The following is an 18,133-nucleotide window of genomic DNA, read 5'->3' as shown; positions in this document are numbered from 1 at the left end:
GCGCTCAGCTTGTTTATTATGGGCTCTGAGCATATTAGGCCTGACCCGGTTCCAGTTTTCCTTGATAACACAAGAACTAATATAGGCTGGAATATGATATTGAATTCCCCACAATTTCGAAAGAGGGGAATTAACCGGATAGGAAAGGATTAAGGAGGCGGGCGTAGCTCGTAAGGCTTCGTGACAGGCGGTATTAAAAGCAAAACTAAGCCAGGGAAGACTGCAGTCCCATTTACTAGGGGTTTTCTGATGATGAATAATCAATGCGGACTTAAGATTTCGGTTAACTGTCTCCGCAAAGGGCCCCCTGTGGATAATACGAGGTGGTCGTGATATGCCTGACACCGTTCTGAAAGCAGAAGGCCTTGAAAGGAGCCGAAAGAAAAGCTGGAGCATTATCGCTAAGGAGCTGCTTGGGTGGGCCAAAAACACTGAAGACATTAGTTAAATGATAAATAGTGGTGGCAGCGGTAATGTTACGGCTCTGGAGCCAAGCTGGAGAACGCATCGATAATAACTAATATATATCGATGATCCTTCTTAGTACGAGGTAACGGTCCTAAATAATCAATATAAGGCTTGTGCATAGGGCAGGACTCTCGTTCAGATATCACCAAACCCTGCTGAAGAGCATTCTTGTGTTTGGCTAGACTACACAAGTGGCGTTGGGATATCATCTCTCTCACATGCCGGCTCATGGAGGCCCAAGTTAAATGGTACTTGATTTTTTGGAAAGTCTTGTAAGTACCTAAGTGGCCACCCACCAACGAATCATGAAAATAACGAAAAAACGTGGCGCACCAAAGCTACAAACAGATCTTGCACTACGCCTCACCCACCCTCTTACAGAGAATACCACTCTTAAGAACATACTCATCCGACAGCTCTCCTGCCAACAGACGTTGCTTAATGGGTGTTCAAACAAGCCCTGATCCTGATGTTGAGCCACATCTTCAAACAAGAGGGGAATTTCGTCCGGCACCGTACACCCTTTACCTCCTGGTTTTTCTCACTAGGTGTAGTTTCGGCGAACATCCGGCTGAGGACATGCGCAAAGATATTTTCAGAGCCCCTCACATGTTTAACTTCCAACTGAAATGCCGAAATGTGTACTGCCCACCTGTCAATACGGCCAGTTTTACGTGGCCTAGCCAACACCCAGCTCAAAGCCTGATTGGCTGTTTCTAATTGGAATACCCGATGTTCAAGAATGCAAATAAAACGGCCGAAGCCTCGCACTCGGAGTACTTGAGTTCGGCATCAGTTAACCGACGAGTCGCGGTGGCTGGTGGCTGTCTAAGCCTCTCAAACTCCTGGAGGAGAACAGCTGAAATACCAGCGTTAGTAGAGTACGTTTGAACAACAAACCTGTTATCAAAATCGGGTACCTCAAGAACCGGAGGATTGGCTATCTCTGCCTTAATATGCTCAAAGTCAGCCTCCTGGGCGGGTCCCCATTCAAAACGCACTCCCTTCCGGCGTAACTGATTTAAGGGTGCTGCCAACTGAGCAAAATTGGGAACGAAATGCCTAAAATAATTTGACAGGCATATGAATTTAGCAATTCCCCGCTTATCAGTAGGTGGAGGCAAAGCTCGTAAGGCTTTAGTTCGCTCTTGGTGAATGGGAATACTATGACCCGACACTATATGATCTAAGAAAGATACCTTCTGCTTCGCTAGCGTCATCTCACTATGCTTAACGGTCAGCCCGGCTCCCTGTAATCTCAAAAGAACTTGCTGAATACGCTTCAAGTGATCCTCAAACGAACGACTACAGATCACCAAGTCATCCAAATAATTATACACACAGACTAACATCAAGTTGCCAAGGATATTATCCAACAAACGAGTAAGCACAGCCACTCCAGTTGCTGGTCCAAAAGGAACTCTGTTGAACTCAAACAAGTTCCAATCAGTACAACATGCGGTAACATGTTTAATTCTTCAGCCAATGGAATCTGATAATAGGCTTGATTCAAATGAAGGACCTTAAATCAATTAGCGCCGGCAAACAAAGTAAAAGAATTATGCAGATCAGGTAGGGGTATCGATTCAAGGACAACCTAAGAGTTTAAATGGCAGTAGTCAACCACAGGTCTGAAATTACGTTCCTGATCTTTAGGTACAAGAAATATTGTGGAAGCATAAGCAGATGTAGAAGGCCTAACCACTTCTTGTTGGAGCATCTACACTCCTGGAAATGGAAAAAAGAACACATTGACACCGGTGTGTCAGACCCACCATACTTGCTCCGGACACTGCGAGAGGGCTGTACAAGCAATGATCACACGCACGGCACAGCGGACACACCAGGAACCGCGGTGTTGGCCGTCGAATGGCGCTAGCTGCGCAGCATTTGTGCACCGCCGCCGTCAGTGTCAGCCAGTTTGCCGTGGCATACGGAGCTCCATCGCAGTCTTTAACACTGGTAGCATGCCGCGACAGCGTGGACGTGAACCGTATGTGCAGTTGACGGACTTTGAGCGAGGGCGTATAGTGGGCATGCGGGAGGCCGGGTGGACGTACCGCCGAATTGCTCAACACGTGGGGCGTGAGGTGTCCACAGTACATTGATGTTGTCGCCAGTGGTCGGCGGAAGGTGCACGTGCCCGTCGACCTGGGACCGGACCGCAGCGACGCACGGATGCACGCCAAGACCGTAGGATCCTACGCAGTGCCGTAGGGGACCGCACCACCACTTCCCAGCAAATTAGGGACACTGTTGCTCCTGGGGTATCGGCGAGGACCATTCGCAACCGTCTCCATGAAGCTGGGCTACGGTCCCGCACACCGTTAGGCCGTCTTCCGCTCACGCCCCAACATCGTGCAGCCCGCCTCCAGTGGTGTCGCGACAGGCGTGAATGGAGGTACGAATGGAGACGTGTCGTCTTCAGCGATGAGAGTCGCTTCTGCCTTGGTGCCAATGATGGTCGTATGCGTGTTTGGCGCCGTGCAGATGAGCGCCACAATCAGGACTGCATACGACCGAGGCACACAGGGCCAACACCCGGCATCATGGTGTGGGGAGCGATCTCCTACACTGGCCATACACCACTGGTGATCGTCGAGGGGACACTGAATAGTGCACGGTACATCCAAACCGTCATCGAACCCATCGTTCTACCATTCCTAGACCGGCAAGGGAACTTGCTGTTCCAACAGGACAATGCACGTCCGCATGTATCCCGTGCCACCCAACGTGCTCTAGAAGGTGTAAGTCAACTACCCTCGCCAGCAAGATCTCCGGATCTGTCCCCCATTGAGCATGTTTGGGACTGGATGAAGCGTTGTCTCACGCGGTCTGCACGTCCAGCACGAACGCTGGTCCAACTGAGGCGCCAGGTGGAAATGGCATGGCAAGCCGTTCCACAGGACTACATCCAGCAACTCTACGATCGTCTCCATGGGAGAATAGCAGCCTGCATTGCTGCGAAAGGTGGATATACACTGTACTAGTGCCGACATTGTGCATGCTCTGTTGCCTGTGTCTATGTGCCTGTGGTTCTGTCAGTGTGATCATGTGATGTATCTGACCCCAGGAATGTGTCAATAAAGTTTCCCCTTCCTGGGACAATGAATTCACGGTGTTCTTATTTCAATTTCCAGGAGTGTATCTTAGCCTTGAGTATTTTCACCTTAGGGAGTGAGAGGCGGTATGGGGACTGCCTAAGAGGAATATTGTCGGACAGATGGATATGATAATCAAGAACGTTAGTAACACCAAGATTATCACTAAGGAGCTGGGAAAAACTGTGCAACAAGTCGCGTAACTGAGAAGCCTGATGGGGCAAGAGATGGGCCAGATCAAACTCGTCAGCTACGGCCTCAACGGCCAACGCAACACCAGTTCGATGAACACTAGTTTTAGCTCATTCGCAAAGGCTAAACTTCTCTCCAGGAGCCAATTTAAAGAAAAGGGTGTGTCCAAGACCAACTCGGTTTTATGATGAAATCACACCCCGAAATTAGATTAACGAGCAGTTCATTAACCAAGGCTAAAGACATAGGCCAGGAAAAATCGCCGACCTATATACCACCCCGGACTCAACCACACAGAGCCAACACCTGAGCATTGGCCACCTGACATCTCTGCACTGGCGAAGGGACCGACCGAAGTTTCGTGAGATGCCCAAATTCCAAAAACCACTCGAAGTTCAATAATGGAAAGGAACTACCAGAATCCAAAAGAGCACAAACGTACTCGAGAACGAACGTGGGACAAAGAGGGGGTGCGGCGTCATCTGTTGGCTCTGGGTGCACGAGGCTGAACACAAGAGCACACCAAATGAGCCGTACTGCCGCTCCTGAAACAACGCCGGGGTTCCCTTTTGATAACCTCAGCGGATGTAAATACTCCGGAATAAGCGCCGACGTCCCGCCCCTTAACCTCGTGGCGAACATGGTTCTCAAGTGGTAATGTGGATGCTCCTACGACCACGTCACGGAGCTCTGCCAGGTTGAAGGCTGCTTACGGAAGACAAAATGCGACTTATCCGCAACACGCATTCCCCTATAAACGATAGAGACCAATTCTTGTTCAGGTAAATCAATTAGCAAGGCCAAAGAGGCTGTCTGAACTCTATCGACATACTGATGTAACTGCTCCTCACCCCGCTGCACTTCCCAAATATAGCGACACTCAAGCTGTTTACGAACCCCGGTGGTCAACCTCTGCCTAATTACGAGCTCCCTTAATTGCTGCAAGGAAAACCCTACCGCCATGGCTCGCGAGAGGAAGCTCTGCAACTCGCCTCTAGCTAACGGGTACAACAATAACAAAATTACCTGTTGCGGAACACGAAAGGCGGTCCCGTGTTGTTCTAGGCCAACCAATAACCACAATAATTTTTCCACCTAATTCAATCGCCCCACAACTAATTCAGTAATATCTCGGAAGAAATAGGCAAGAGGATTAGGCAACTTGGTAAACACAGCATCTAACGTGACAGAGAATGTAACAGTACCACCCCCGGTCTGGCTCTCATTCTCTCCCTGACAGCGCAATTCCCCATCTTCAACCTTCCTCCCATCCAAATACAAACACGTAAGCTTTAACTGTAATGCGCTCACCAGAGTTCCTAACTCAATGGATAATTTTTTGTGATGATCTAAATCTAACGTGCTTAAATCCGCTATCCGATTACTTATATGAATTAACTGTGTCCGCGCCCTATCCAGCTGACTGTCACTAGGCTGGGTTCCCTCAAAAAGACAAATAGTGTTCTCAAGGCCCTTAATAGCCTCAAACAAAAATTCAGTTGCTGCTCCTGTCTCACCCACCACCGCCGGCGTGACGTCAACCGGCTGAAGAACGGCAGCGCGTAAATGGGTTACCAAGTCTGGAACACTGCCCTCAACCGGTTGGCGCCTTATTGACAACTCATAAACAAGGTGGTCCTTTCTCAGCAGGCCGATCCCCGGACACTGACTGTCATGACGATAACCACCTGAAACAAGTAACAGCCAAAACAATATGGTGCCACAGAACACAAGCCAAACAATAGTGAAACTGACAGCAACTAGAATGGAAAGCACAAGCGCAACCACGCCCTGCTACCAGTGAGATGCACTGCTAAACCCGCAGGACAGGACAAGTAGTTTAATTTGTGGAAAGAGGCCAAACTAAGCGGCTGTCAGTTACACTCGAACGTACAACCTTTTATTCGATCAACGTTACAAGAGCCAAGAAAAATTTAAAAAACTACAGCTTTAGTTTTGGAACTTAACTAATGGCTGAATGCGCCGTACACTCATGCCTTAAGGGCAAGATCACTTTAATTTAAAAACGTCTGAAAACCAATAACTTAAGCTCAAGCAAAATCAGAAATTAAAAAGGCAAAGCTTATCTTAAAATAGTGCCTTCATTAAGCTGAAGGCCCAGAGAATCTGACACTTTAAGAGCAAACAACTTAAATTCAAAATCGCCTGAAGGCTCCAAGAATCTGACACTTTATGAGCAAAACTACTTAAATTCAAAATCGGCTGAATCCCCAACTCTTAAGACCCAATAACATTAATTTTCAAAATGCCAAAGGCTTTACGTAAAACAGTTCTTAAATTAGGCTGAAGGTCCAAACCATCCGATGCCTTAAGAGCAAAACAACCTTAATCCAAAAATCGGATAGAAAACATACAAGTACAACGACAAGAACAAACAAGAAATGGCAGTACACCCAAGGGCGCTCATAAGTTCCAAGGGCCGGCGTGGAATTCAAACACTAACGCTGGCTTAGGTGAGGCAGGCAGTCAGCCCAACCATTGTCGATCTGACGACAAGCTAACCTCCGCTTCACCTAACCAGCACCCAACAGGGAGTTCAATGCAATAACGTAGAAGGTATCGGCGCCCACAGCGAATTACGCATTGAACTGTCAAACTACACATCATGCTGGACAGCCACAACATGATGAAGAAAACCACTGCCTGAATTTACGTCAACGGCCAGAGCAGGTAACTGTAACGTTAACGGCAACAAGGCAGAAGATTCCGCTGATGCGCTTCAATTCAAATAAACAGGTACAGTTAAATTCCATCGGAGGTTGGCTAAAATTTGCAAACTTCAGAGCACACATTGTTGTTCGCTGGAATACCCCAACAGCCGACAACGAACTCCAAACGACACAATATGAACAGTCGTGACTTGCTGGTAGATTACATCAAAATTCAACATTCATGTCCAGGATCGGTGAGCCACGAACCTCGTAGCAATGGGAACAGCAACACACTCCGATACTGCATAGAGGCCGCCAGTGGGCCCGGACAAATCACGCGCCGCAGAGAATTCCTCGCAGCTCCACGCCAACCAACTAACTGCCTGCACACAGCCCAGAAAGAAACTATAAGCGCCAGGCCAAAGATAGTCCAAGGGGCGGATATTGATACACCGCTGCTGCCATCCACGGAAAGAGAGGATAACACAATCGCGATAACCGTGGGAGACAAAACACAGATTAGCAACCAAGTTTTAATCGAAGCATAGAATGAGCCAGCCATGGCTCAGATGCATTGAGAGTTTACCACGTGTCCGAAGTAGGATAACAGTTCAGAAAAAAATGTTCGCTTGTCATTATTGAGTTTAAGTCCATTATCACGTAACACTTCAAATAACTGTCTCAAATTATACAAATGTTCATGCTGCATAGAACCAGACTCTACAACGTCGTCTAGGTAATTACACACTGAAGGAATGGACGCACAAAGAGTCTGTAAGCACTGCTGAAATAGTGCTCGTGCAGAGGTACATCTAAACAGAAGCCCCTTAAATTTTGTAGAGACGTAAATGCGGCACTTCTGCGTGCTCGCGGTGGCCCTACATCATACTGGGCAGGTGTACCATTTTCTTTGTCTCTTCAGTGTACAATTGTGTATCCCAAACATCCTCGATATTATGAATAAATGGAAAGAATGTATGATGAGATAAAGGAAACTATTTGGATAATTAAGGGAGACAAAAGGTAACTGTCATGGGCGACTGGAATTCGGTAGTTGGAAAATGCAGAGAAGAAAAAATATTAGATGAGTATGGAATGGGGGAAAGGGATGAGAGAAGAAGCTGTTTGGTAGAGTTTTGCACAGAGCATAATTTAAATATCGTCACCGGTTTAAGAATCATTAACTTAGATTGTATATATGGGAGAGACACAGGGACACTTGGAAGCTTTCACACTGATTGCACATTGGTAAGACAGGAATTTCGAAATGAGATTTTAAACTGCAGAACGTTTCCAGGAGCAGATTGGATCCTATATATGAATTAATGGTTACAAACTGCAGATTAAAGCCGAGGAAACTGTGGAAAGGAAGAAAATTAAGGAGATGCGACATGGATGCTTGAAAGAAACAGAGATGATTGACAGTTTCAGAAAAAACATTAAACAACGATTGACTGAAACAGAGGAAACAATGCAATTCAGGCTTTGAGAGACAAAACAGTGAATGCAGCAGTGGATAAAATAGGAAAAAAGACAAAGCCCACTATAAATCGTTGAAGCTAATTGACGTAAGGAGGAAAAAAAAATTGCAGCAAATGAAGCATAGCGAAAGGGAATACAGACACAGAAGAAATTATAATTAGAGAAAATATACATGCTACCTACAGGAAAATTAGATAAGCCTGTGGAGAAAAGAGAAGCAGCTGTACGAATATCAAGACTCAGATGGTAAACAAGTATTAAACAAAGAAGAGAAAGCTAATAATGGGAAGGAATATGTCTGTAAGGGGTATAGGAGGGTTACGAAGTTGTAAATACCGCTGTAGAAAGAGAAGAGGAAGTACATGATGATGAGTTGGGAGATAGGATACTACCAGAAGAATTTAACAGAGCACTGAAAGACTTACGTCGAAACAAGGCCACAGAGATAGACGATCTTTGAAGAGTCAGCCATGACAAAGTGACTTGAGGCAACACTCGCCCTACGATTTATGTTAAAAGGTAGAGTAAAGAAAGGCGAACCATCGATTATAGCATTCGTTTATATAGAGAAAGCTTTGGACAATGTTGACTGGAATACACTCCTTGATATTTTAAAGGTAGGAAGGCCAAAATACGGAGAGCGAAAGGTTATTTACAATTTGCATAGGAACGAGACTGCATTTGTAAGATATGATGGACATGAAAGGGAAGGATGTGTTTAGAAGGGAGTGAGACAGAGCTGTACCCTGTACAATGAGCAAGCAGTAAAAGAAATCAATGACAAATTTGGAGATGGTATTAAAGTTCAGAGGAAAGCAATAAAATGAGATTTGTCTAAGACAATGTAATTCTATCAGAGGCAGCAAAGGACTTGGAAAAACAGTTGAATGAAATGGATAGGGTCGTGAGAAGAAGTTATAAGATGAACATCAAAACATAAAACAAAGGTAGTAGGAAGCAGTTGAATTAAATCAAGCGATACTGAAGAAATTAGGTTGGTAAATATAACATAAAAAGTAGCATATGAGTTTTGTTATTTCGGAAACAAAAAGGATATAAAATGCAGAATGGCTACATCAAGAAAAATATGTTTGAAAAAGAGTAATGTGTTAACATCTAACACAGGTGCAAATGTTAGGAAGCATTTTCTGCAAGTTTTTATCTGAAGTGTAGCCTTGTACAGAAGTGAAACACAAGCGGAGAATAGAAGCCTTTGAAATGTGGCGCTATAGGAGGATGTTGAAGATTGGATAGTTAGATCAAGTAACTAATGAGGAGGTAATGGATCGAAACCAAGCGATGTGGCGCAGTGGTTAGCACACTGGACTCGCATTCGCGAGGTCGACGGTTCAAACCCGCTTCCGGCCATCATGATTTAGGTTTTCCGTAAATCGCTTAAGGCAGATGCCGGGGATGGGTTCCCTTGAAAGGGCAGGGCCGACTTCCTTCCCCTTCCTTCCCTAATTCCGATGGGACCGATGACCTCGCTGCTTGGTCCCCTCCCCAAATCAGCCAAACAACCAGCTGGATCGAACTCGGGGGAAGAAGAATCTTATTGCACAATTTGACTGAAAGAATGGATCTGTTGATTGGACACATCCTGAGACGTGAAGGAACGTTTATTTTGGTAACAAAGGGAAGTGCGAGGTGTAAGAATCGTACGGGGACACCAAGAGATGAATACACCAAGCAGGTTCAAATGGATGTACGTAGGATATTTCTCCTACTATATTGCAGATATACTTGGCAGGACTGCAGGCAGTGTACGTGATTGCTGGCAGTGGTGGTCACGAGAATGCACGGTCGGAAGAAAACCAGGCTCCGGACGGCCACGTGGCACTACTGAGATACGACAGTTAAGTTCGGCGTATAGCTCTGGCTCATTGTATTGCATCTTCAGCAGCAATTTGAACAGCAATTGGTGCTAGAGTGAAACAACGAACTGTTACACATCGATTATTTAAAGAACACCTCTGAGCCAGTGCCCTGTAGCGATCATTTCACTGACCCCCAAACCTCCGCCATTTGCGACTTCAGTGGTGTCATGCGGAGCTCATTGAACGGCGGGGTAGAGGTCTGTGTGTTTTTCTGATGAAAGCTCGTTCTGCACGGTCCCAGTGACGGCCGTCGTTTTGGGTTAAAAGGAAACCACTTAAGGGCCTGCACCCAACCAGTCTGCGTGCTAAGCACACTGAAACTACACCTGGAGTTATGGGTGGGAGAGTATACCGTGTGAGAGCAGGAACAATCTCGAAGTTGTCCTAGGCACGCTGACTGCAAAATTGTGCATCACGCTGGTAATTCGACCTGATGAGCAGCCATTCATGAACAGCATTCGAGGGGATGTTTTCCAACAGACTGCAAGAAAGAAAATGTGCTGTGCTGAGAAAATGTGTGGTTTAGTTTTCTTTCTCGCAGTCAATTTTAACCACTATAGCGGGGCATGGATTACATTAGACACATTGTATTTTCCATGTATATACAATTTCAAACAAAAATTGTATACACTTGCCGGCTGCAGCTCAACCACCTTCCAGCTATTGGCATACTTCTTCCATCCCCTGCAGCGTCCGCTCAAGTGCGCTCTATATATATATGCCTATTCAAAATGAAGGAACACAATTAAAACATTCGTTGCTTCCAAACTACAACAGATAGAGACAGTTCTAAAGTTCCTGGAAAGAGAATGCATAAACATTTGAATTTTTCTCTTTCCAGGAACATTAGAATTGTGTTTCTGTGTTTCGTAGTTTGAAAGCAACAAATGCTTGAAATCTGTCCGTTTTTCCTGAACAGCCCTGTATTTATAACTTAACGCTAATGATGTTCAATGGCTGTAATGCAGTTACTTTTCGCTATGAGTCTTTAAAAGGAATCTCTATCACCTGAGCTGCGTCTTCAGTTGACGTGGTACCAGCCGTGACATTAAATGAAGTTACTGTATAGCCCTGTGGATCGTTTCATTCAAAATTACCTTTATTGCTGAATATACCAATTCAGGTAATCGGAAAGATTGTATTTCAAATACATTTCTACTAACCACGACAATATTTCATACTAAAGTTAGTGTCGGCTGTTAATCACACATTCGGATATCTCGCAAATTGTTTCTTTATGGACCCATTTTTTTTAAAAACATTCTTCATTCTGAAACTTCCTGGCAGATTAAAACTGTGTGCCCGACCGAGACTCGAACTCGGGACCTTTGCCTTTCGCGGGCAAGTGCTCTACCAACTGAGCTACCGAAGCACGACTCACGCCCGGTACTCACAGCTTTACTTCTGCCAGTACCTCGTCTCCTACCTTCCAAACTTTACAGAAGCTCTCGCAGGAGAGCTTCTGTAAAGTTTGGAAGGTAGGAGACGAGGTACTGGCAGAAGTAAAGCTGTGAGTACCGGGCGTGAGTCGTGCTTCGGTAGCTCAGTTGGTAGAGCACTTGCCCGCGAAAGGCAAAGGTCCCGAGTTCGAGTCTCGGTCGGGCACACAGTTTTAATCTGCCAGGAAGTTTCATATCAGCGCACACTCCGCTGCAGAGTGAAAATCTCATTCTGGATTCTTCATTCTATTATAGTCCGTTTACATTTATGTCATTTTTGTCGTTACTGATGATACGCACTTTTCACATCCGGAGAGTGCTAGCTTGCTAAATAACTATTATACAGCTCTCACGTTCAGAAGGGAATGAAATCATGAAATACATATTTCACGTTATGACCAGTACTAACATTGCCACGGAGCAGCACCCCATGCTCAAGTTGACTCTTCATAGGAATTTTCTAGTTTTCTTTCTCACGCCAGCGTCCTTTCCTTTCTTGCAGCTGTCCATATCGCTGGGTTCCATGACAACGGGCCCTGTCTTGGGCGTCTTCAGCGCTGGCATGTTCCTGCCGTGGGTGAACACAATCGTAAGTATTGTAACACGTAATGATTTCACGTGACCCACAGAGCAAGTTGAAAATATATTTTTCATGAATAAAAGTACTCCGGGTGTGTTTATTTAAATTTCCCTGGTGTTTATTTACGACACGTATTTTCGAGCGAAAGCTCCATTGTCAGTATTCCAAGATTGAAACAATGTTTTTCATTGTGACTTGGCGACGTAGAAACAGCTGAGGGAGGTTACTTGTTATATCAAGGGAAAACATATGAGCACTAGTACAATAGAGCACCGAATAATAATATACTTTCATACTGCGAGAACGTGCTTTCCCGATCGTTCGACCTGAAATTACTCTAATCTTTTTGTTTTCATTACACAAATAAATATTCATCGGACTTAAGTACGAAAACATTGAGAAAAAACATTTTAAACACCCCAGTTTACTTTCTCGTCGTTCTGTGATCACGATCGTGGTAGATACACACATTTGATTTCGTTAATATATTTCTGGTTGGACTTGAACTTTCACCTCAGGTTACAGGATGTGCGTCATTCACAAGACGGGTTTTGTTAAAACTGATAGCATATTCTCTGATACAGTATTTATTTTCAAATAGAACGACAGTCATTCACAGATTAATGTAATAGGTAATAGCCACTGTCATTTCAGTTTAAGTAGTGTAGCTGATACTGTATTGACTACACAGGCACACAAACGTGTTACTGGTGCAAAAGGCAGCTCACTAGTCACTGCTGTGTGCGACTTGAACAATACTACTCGCAACTGCTACTATTCAGCATATTTTTGCATAACAAAAAAAAGAAAGATAATAAGAGAGAGAGAGATAAACAGCTATAAAAATTAAGGAATAAAAAGAAAAGAAAGATAATCAACAACTACAGAAACCTTTTTACATATAATACTCAAGGACTCAAGAAATGTGGTTGTATATCTCTCACAGTATGATATTTCTGAGTGCTGTGAAATTAAGTTTTAAAATTGTAATGGTGATTTTGAAAGAAACTGAGTGACGAAATAATGTAACTTACAGAATTGAAACAATATGTACAAATAATAATACAAAACTGACTAATAAATCACTAGACAGGATGAAACCCTTATAACTCTGTTACTAATCAGCATTAACAAAGTGTTAACAGCCCAGTTTTCCAAATGTCGTTCTCAAACTGTAAATAATGGCAAAACATGTATCCTAATATAATAAGTAAATTGAATGCCGTTGTAAAAATGTAAGCAACATAAAAGTACTTGCAAAAAAGATTTAAAATGTAAGTAAAATATTCATGAAACTATCCTGCAAGTGAGAAATATCATGCATAAAATGAATAAATCAGCACACAAAAAATTTGTTACATTGGAAGTGTTCTACATCAGAACAAAAATACAAGAATATTCGTGCAATTGCTTACTGCAACTAAGCAACTATAAAGAAATACCTCTTTTCAAGTCTGCGAACTCGAAACAGTGGCTCATTAATAAACAATTTTTAGTGAGCAGGCCATTTTTTCTGACTAGCACTGTGTAACCTATATGTTGATGTGAATAACATACGCAAAATTCGTGTTGGTTTTATGGTACAGTTAAGTATTCTGTATGCACTGTAATTCATGATATTTGCCTGAAATAATGCACCTGAGTTATCATTTTGATACTGAAGTGAACAATGTAGTAGTGATTAAATTTCTTACTTTCTTCCTTGAAATTTCAAATGAGATTTGAAATGAATCCACTCCTTCAATTTATATATTAAAGAATTCTCTAATTTATCATGTATCTGCTTGAGCTCATTAGTTTGTTTATTCATGAGGTAATAACTGTTGCAGCATTTTTTGTCACGTGAGATTCCAGTTTCTTGTTAGTACATCACATACTGCTCAGATGTGTTTAAGTGGAACCTTACATGTGGCGTACCGATGGTGCCATGAAAACCTGTCTATCATTGAGTTGGAGTCTTTAAGTCTTACATACCAGTTGTTGTGGTTCAGAAACAATCTTCCAAATTCTCACATAATGTCTGGTACTGGGCTTGAAGTTGAACTATACATGGAAATTAAAATTTGCTTTGGGCCTCAATTCTCCCTGAAACACTTTCATAATTTTTATCTAAATTTTGAGCCATTATCGCTAAGGATGTATTCTGGTTTTATGAAATTCAGAAAAAATCTTCCAACTTTGTGAGCGTTATGCAGCAGTCGGAATAAATAGCAGAAATGAACATTACTTGGAAAAAGTTACAGTATTACCATTATGTCCATTAAACTGCTTTCAAATCTCGTCACTGGTTCACGCACACCGACTGAAACATCATGCTAGGTTTGTCAAGTACTATACCAGATATATATCCTTTATGCTGCTCGTCTGAAACTTTCGTCTTCTGACACAAGTCACAAAACTTTAGTATTGCACAAACTCTTTTCTTCGCGTTACTAAATATCTGATATTTTAGCAGTTCCCTGAAGGGTTTACGTGGTCCAAAATATGTGTACGTTTTGTGAACGTATTTCATAAGATGATCATTGGTATTAAATATTCGCCTGTTTAGGTAATATTCCGTAATCTGTACTGCAGTACAGTTGGATTCAAGTGGTTCAGTCTACAACTTTTTTTTTACTTTCTTCAATATTTAGTCTGCATCTTGTATTGCCAAAACAATATGCAGTAATTTCTTGATAAACTTGTTTCCTGCCACGTTCTTCAGGAAGTTAGCAATGTGACTGCCAGATTTTTATTGTCAGCTACTTGGAAGTGGTTGCAACAGTTTCAGTCTGACTGCTCAATTATTCCTTTTTCCAACATTTATTAATTTAGTGATCCACAAGTTCACATTTTACTAATGAAATAGGATAAAGTTCGCTTCTGAGTAGCCTATGATTCTTAACAAGTAACTGCCATTTACAGCCTTTCAGTTAATCTTGCTGAGTTCTAATTCCCTGCTTTCAATGGAAAACTTCAATAATATCTGCCCACATATGTCATTACTTTTATTTCCAACTGCACTAATAATTCTCACACTATTTTTTGAAAAACTGAAAAGCTAAATACGCTGTACAGTTGGTGATATAATCACTGCAAAACAGTGATAAATTGACAGCCAAGTCCAAAATAAATTCTAAATTGAATCGACAGATTTGAACTGTATAATAGACTTTAAGACATTGTCCATAATTATTTTGCCTTCTTCTCTCATGTTATGATCATGGCGTATGAGATAGCTATGATAACCAGTTCTGATTATTGTACTTTTTCTTTGTTTCAAACTGCTTCATATTTGAAACTAAACTCAGTTTTCCAGATAATGATGCAATTGCAGCCGTTGTCCACGATTCACTCTGTTAGGTGAACCAGTACATCTTCGTTCACTATACTATGGCCGATAATTTTCTTTGTATTGTTGACATTCTTCATCTGCATGCTGGTTATCCACCTACTTACGATTATCATTTACCAGTAAGTTCTAATTATGTTGTTCATTACATGTTCTATAATTGACATTATTTTACGGTTGATTCTGTTCCTTGTCCGAATTTTGACTGCATCCATTATTTCGGTGTCCTCCTTGCGTTTGGAGTTCATCATTAACAACTTCAATGCGATCTATTGCCAAAAATACTTCACTGTGCGGCAAAACAGCAAATCTTTCGCGCGCAGAGAAACTCACTTTTATGTTAAGAACTGACTGAAACATTGATCCCTTACCGGCTCGTTCATACAGGGTGAGTGACTATATCCATCAAAAATAACTCCAAAAGTACGATAGCAGCTGAAAAGTTTGCGGGACAAAAGTTGCATGGGACAACGTCTTGTCGACCCTCTTTGAAACGTTTATATCATCGTTAAGACTTGTATTACTGACAGTAGATTCACCAAAAGCCAGAGCCAATATTTCAAATGCAGTGCTTGACTTTATTCCATTTTTCAAGCAAAATTTAATGCAAGTTCTTTGACTCATCATTTCGAAAGTAAAAGCTCTCCGAGCACACGAAAACCAGTATAGCCTTTTTGATTGTCAACAATAAACTAAATACTCAAACCAGCTAAAAAAGCAAACACACATCAGGAATATGTGTACCAACAAGATAAAATAATTTGAAAATCGAATGTGCAAAGAACGCGATATACAGAAAATCGCTTTACTTTTTTGACCACGCCTCGTATGTGCTCCATCTTCCGAATAATTTACGCACATTTTGATTTTTTATCATTCATCATACTCGGTTGGGCAAGCATTAAGAAGTATTTCGTGAAAGCAGTTGGGTGTCTTCTATTTCATGCGTTTCATTGTTGAAAGTTTTGTAATCTGAAATAACTGTTGATTCCTAGGTGTAATGCCATTACCGGTACTATAAAATTATGACTTCTTTTCCCAGAAACGTGTAAAATTGTTCTTTTAATGTTTCACACCATAACCTTTCCACAGTATTTTCGTGGCTGACGACAGTATCATTAATGCTGTTGGATTTCGTTCCGAATGCTTCTTTCTTAAGGCTCTAAAGCAATTTAGAAATGTCGTTTTCTCTACGAAACAGACGAGTTTCATATTAGCACCCTCAGTGTTTTGTTAAGACATGTGATTAACTGTTTCGTTAGCTCACTGCTTATACATTCTCTGTGTTCAGGTAATTCCGTATCTACGGTCAAGATTTCAGTTTCAGCATTTTCGCATAGGAAATTTAATTCCAATTTCATTTCATCATATCTTCACGTTAATAACTCAGTAAAGTCACACAGCATATATGTTATTTCTTTGTTTTTCTCGCGTCCTCATTTCAGATATTAGTATTCATTTCCCGAAAGCACAGTTCACTCCCTTTAACAATAAGCCACAATGCGAGTTATTCGCTGCCTGTTCTTGAACATGTGTATTCTGCACAGTTAGCATTGGTACATTTGAATAAAACTGCACATCTACATTAGTTTCAGTATTTCCTGTTTTATTCAATTCTCTTCCACTGAATTATTCAGTAATACACACTGTAAAACTTCAACTTTATCGATAATATTAGCTATTCTAACTAATTTTATAGTTTGAGTTCTACCGTTGCGCAATTGAAAGTACCAACAGCCACTACGAAAGTTCACTGTCTGTACATTTCACAAAATTCTGTTCATTACAAATACTGATGAATTTTGGAGGAGAAAAGTATTTGCTTTGTAAACTCATTGTTTTCCTTTTTCTGCCAGAGTAGATTTGTTAGATCTTAAGATGGCGTAGTGTTCCAAGTCCCTTGTCCCATGCGTCAGAGTACTGTGATCAGCTTACTTTCTTATTATACTGTCCTCACAGTCGCAGTAAATATACACATTTAATTTAGTTAAATTATGCCATGTCGGAAGGAACCTAGTCCTCAGATTAAACGATAGGCATCAATCAGTTTCAATCAGGTATCGTTACCAGTGATAGCGTGTTCTCTAAAACAGTATATATTTTCACGTAGAGCAAAAGATTCTGGAATAGTCCCCTATTCCGATCTCCGGGATGGGTCTGCCAAAGGGGAGGTGACCATGAGAAAAAGGACATCGTTCCACTAGTCGGGGCGTGGAATATCAGAATCTTGAACATCGTGCGGAAGTTAGAAAATCTGTAAAGGGAAATCCAAAGGCTCAGATATAGTAGGGGTCAAGTCAGGTGTAATAGAAATAAGACAAGGATTTCTGATCAGATGAGTATACAGTAATCTCAACAGCAGCATAACATGGAAAAAATGGACTAGGATTCGACATGAACAGGAAGGTAGGCAGTACAGTTGTTCTTATCAGAATCGACAGAAAACTATCATCAACAACAATAGTCTAGGTATACATGCAGACGTTGCAAGCTGAAGATGGAGAGACAGAGGATATTTAAGGGTAAAGCAGCACGTAAAGGGATATTAAAATCTAATAGTCATGGGGGATCGCAATGCAGTTGTAGGGGAAGTACTAGAAGAAAAAGTTAGAAGGGAATATGGGCTTAGGACAAGGAATGACAGAGAATAAAGACTAATTAAGTTCTGTAATAAATTTCAGCTAGTAATAGACAATTCCCTGTTCAAGAATCATAAGAGGAGGACGTATACTTGGATAAGGCCGGGTGATACGAAAAGATTTCGGTTAGATTACGTCATGGTCAGATAGAGCTTCCGAAATCAGTTAGTGGAGTGTAAGGTGTACCCAGGTGCAGATATACACTCAGATCACAATGTAGTAGGGATGAAGAATCTCCACTGACATGGAATTTTGATAAATTCATAAACCACAACTAGCTCAAGGAGACAATGACCAGAAAATCCACACACAGTCTTAAATTCCTAAGCACCGCTTGACAGCGCAAAATTGT

At 42.1% G+C, this 18,133-nt stretch overlaps 1 protein-coding gene across 1 annotated transcript in view; it reads left to right on the top strand.

Moving 5' to 3' along the window:
• The window catches only part of LOC126100621 (sodium-coupled monocarboxylate transporter 1-like), a 206,607-nt gene that overhangs the window by 152,419 nt on the left and 36,055 nt on the right, over positions 1 to 18,133 (top strand). The window contains exon 12 of the mRNA XM_049911247.1: positions 11,734 to 11,820. Within this exon, the coding sequence (XP_049767204.1) occupies positions 11,734 to 11,820 (87 nt within the window). The remainder of the gene's footprint in view (positions 1 to 11,733; positions 11,821 to 18,133) is intronic.

This window comes from Schistocerca cancellata, chromosome 9 (genome assembly GCF_023864275.1).
Source record: "Schistocerca cancellata isolate TAMUIC-IGC-003103 chromosome 9, iqSchCanc2.1, whole genome shotgun sequence".
In the NCBI taxonomy this organism is placed as follows: domain Eukaryota; kingdom Metazoa; phylum Arthropoda; class Insecta; order Orthoptera; family Acrididae; genus Schistocerca; species Schistocerca cancellata.
The sequence above is the reverse complement of the archived record's forward strand: the minus strand, read 5'-3'. Positions and strand labels throughout refer to the sequence as shown.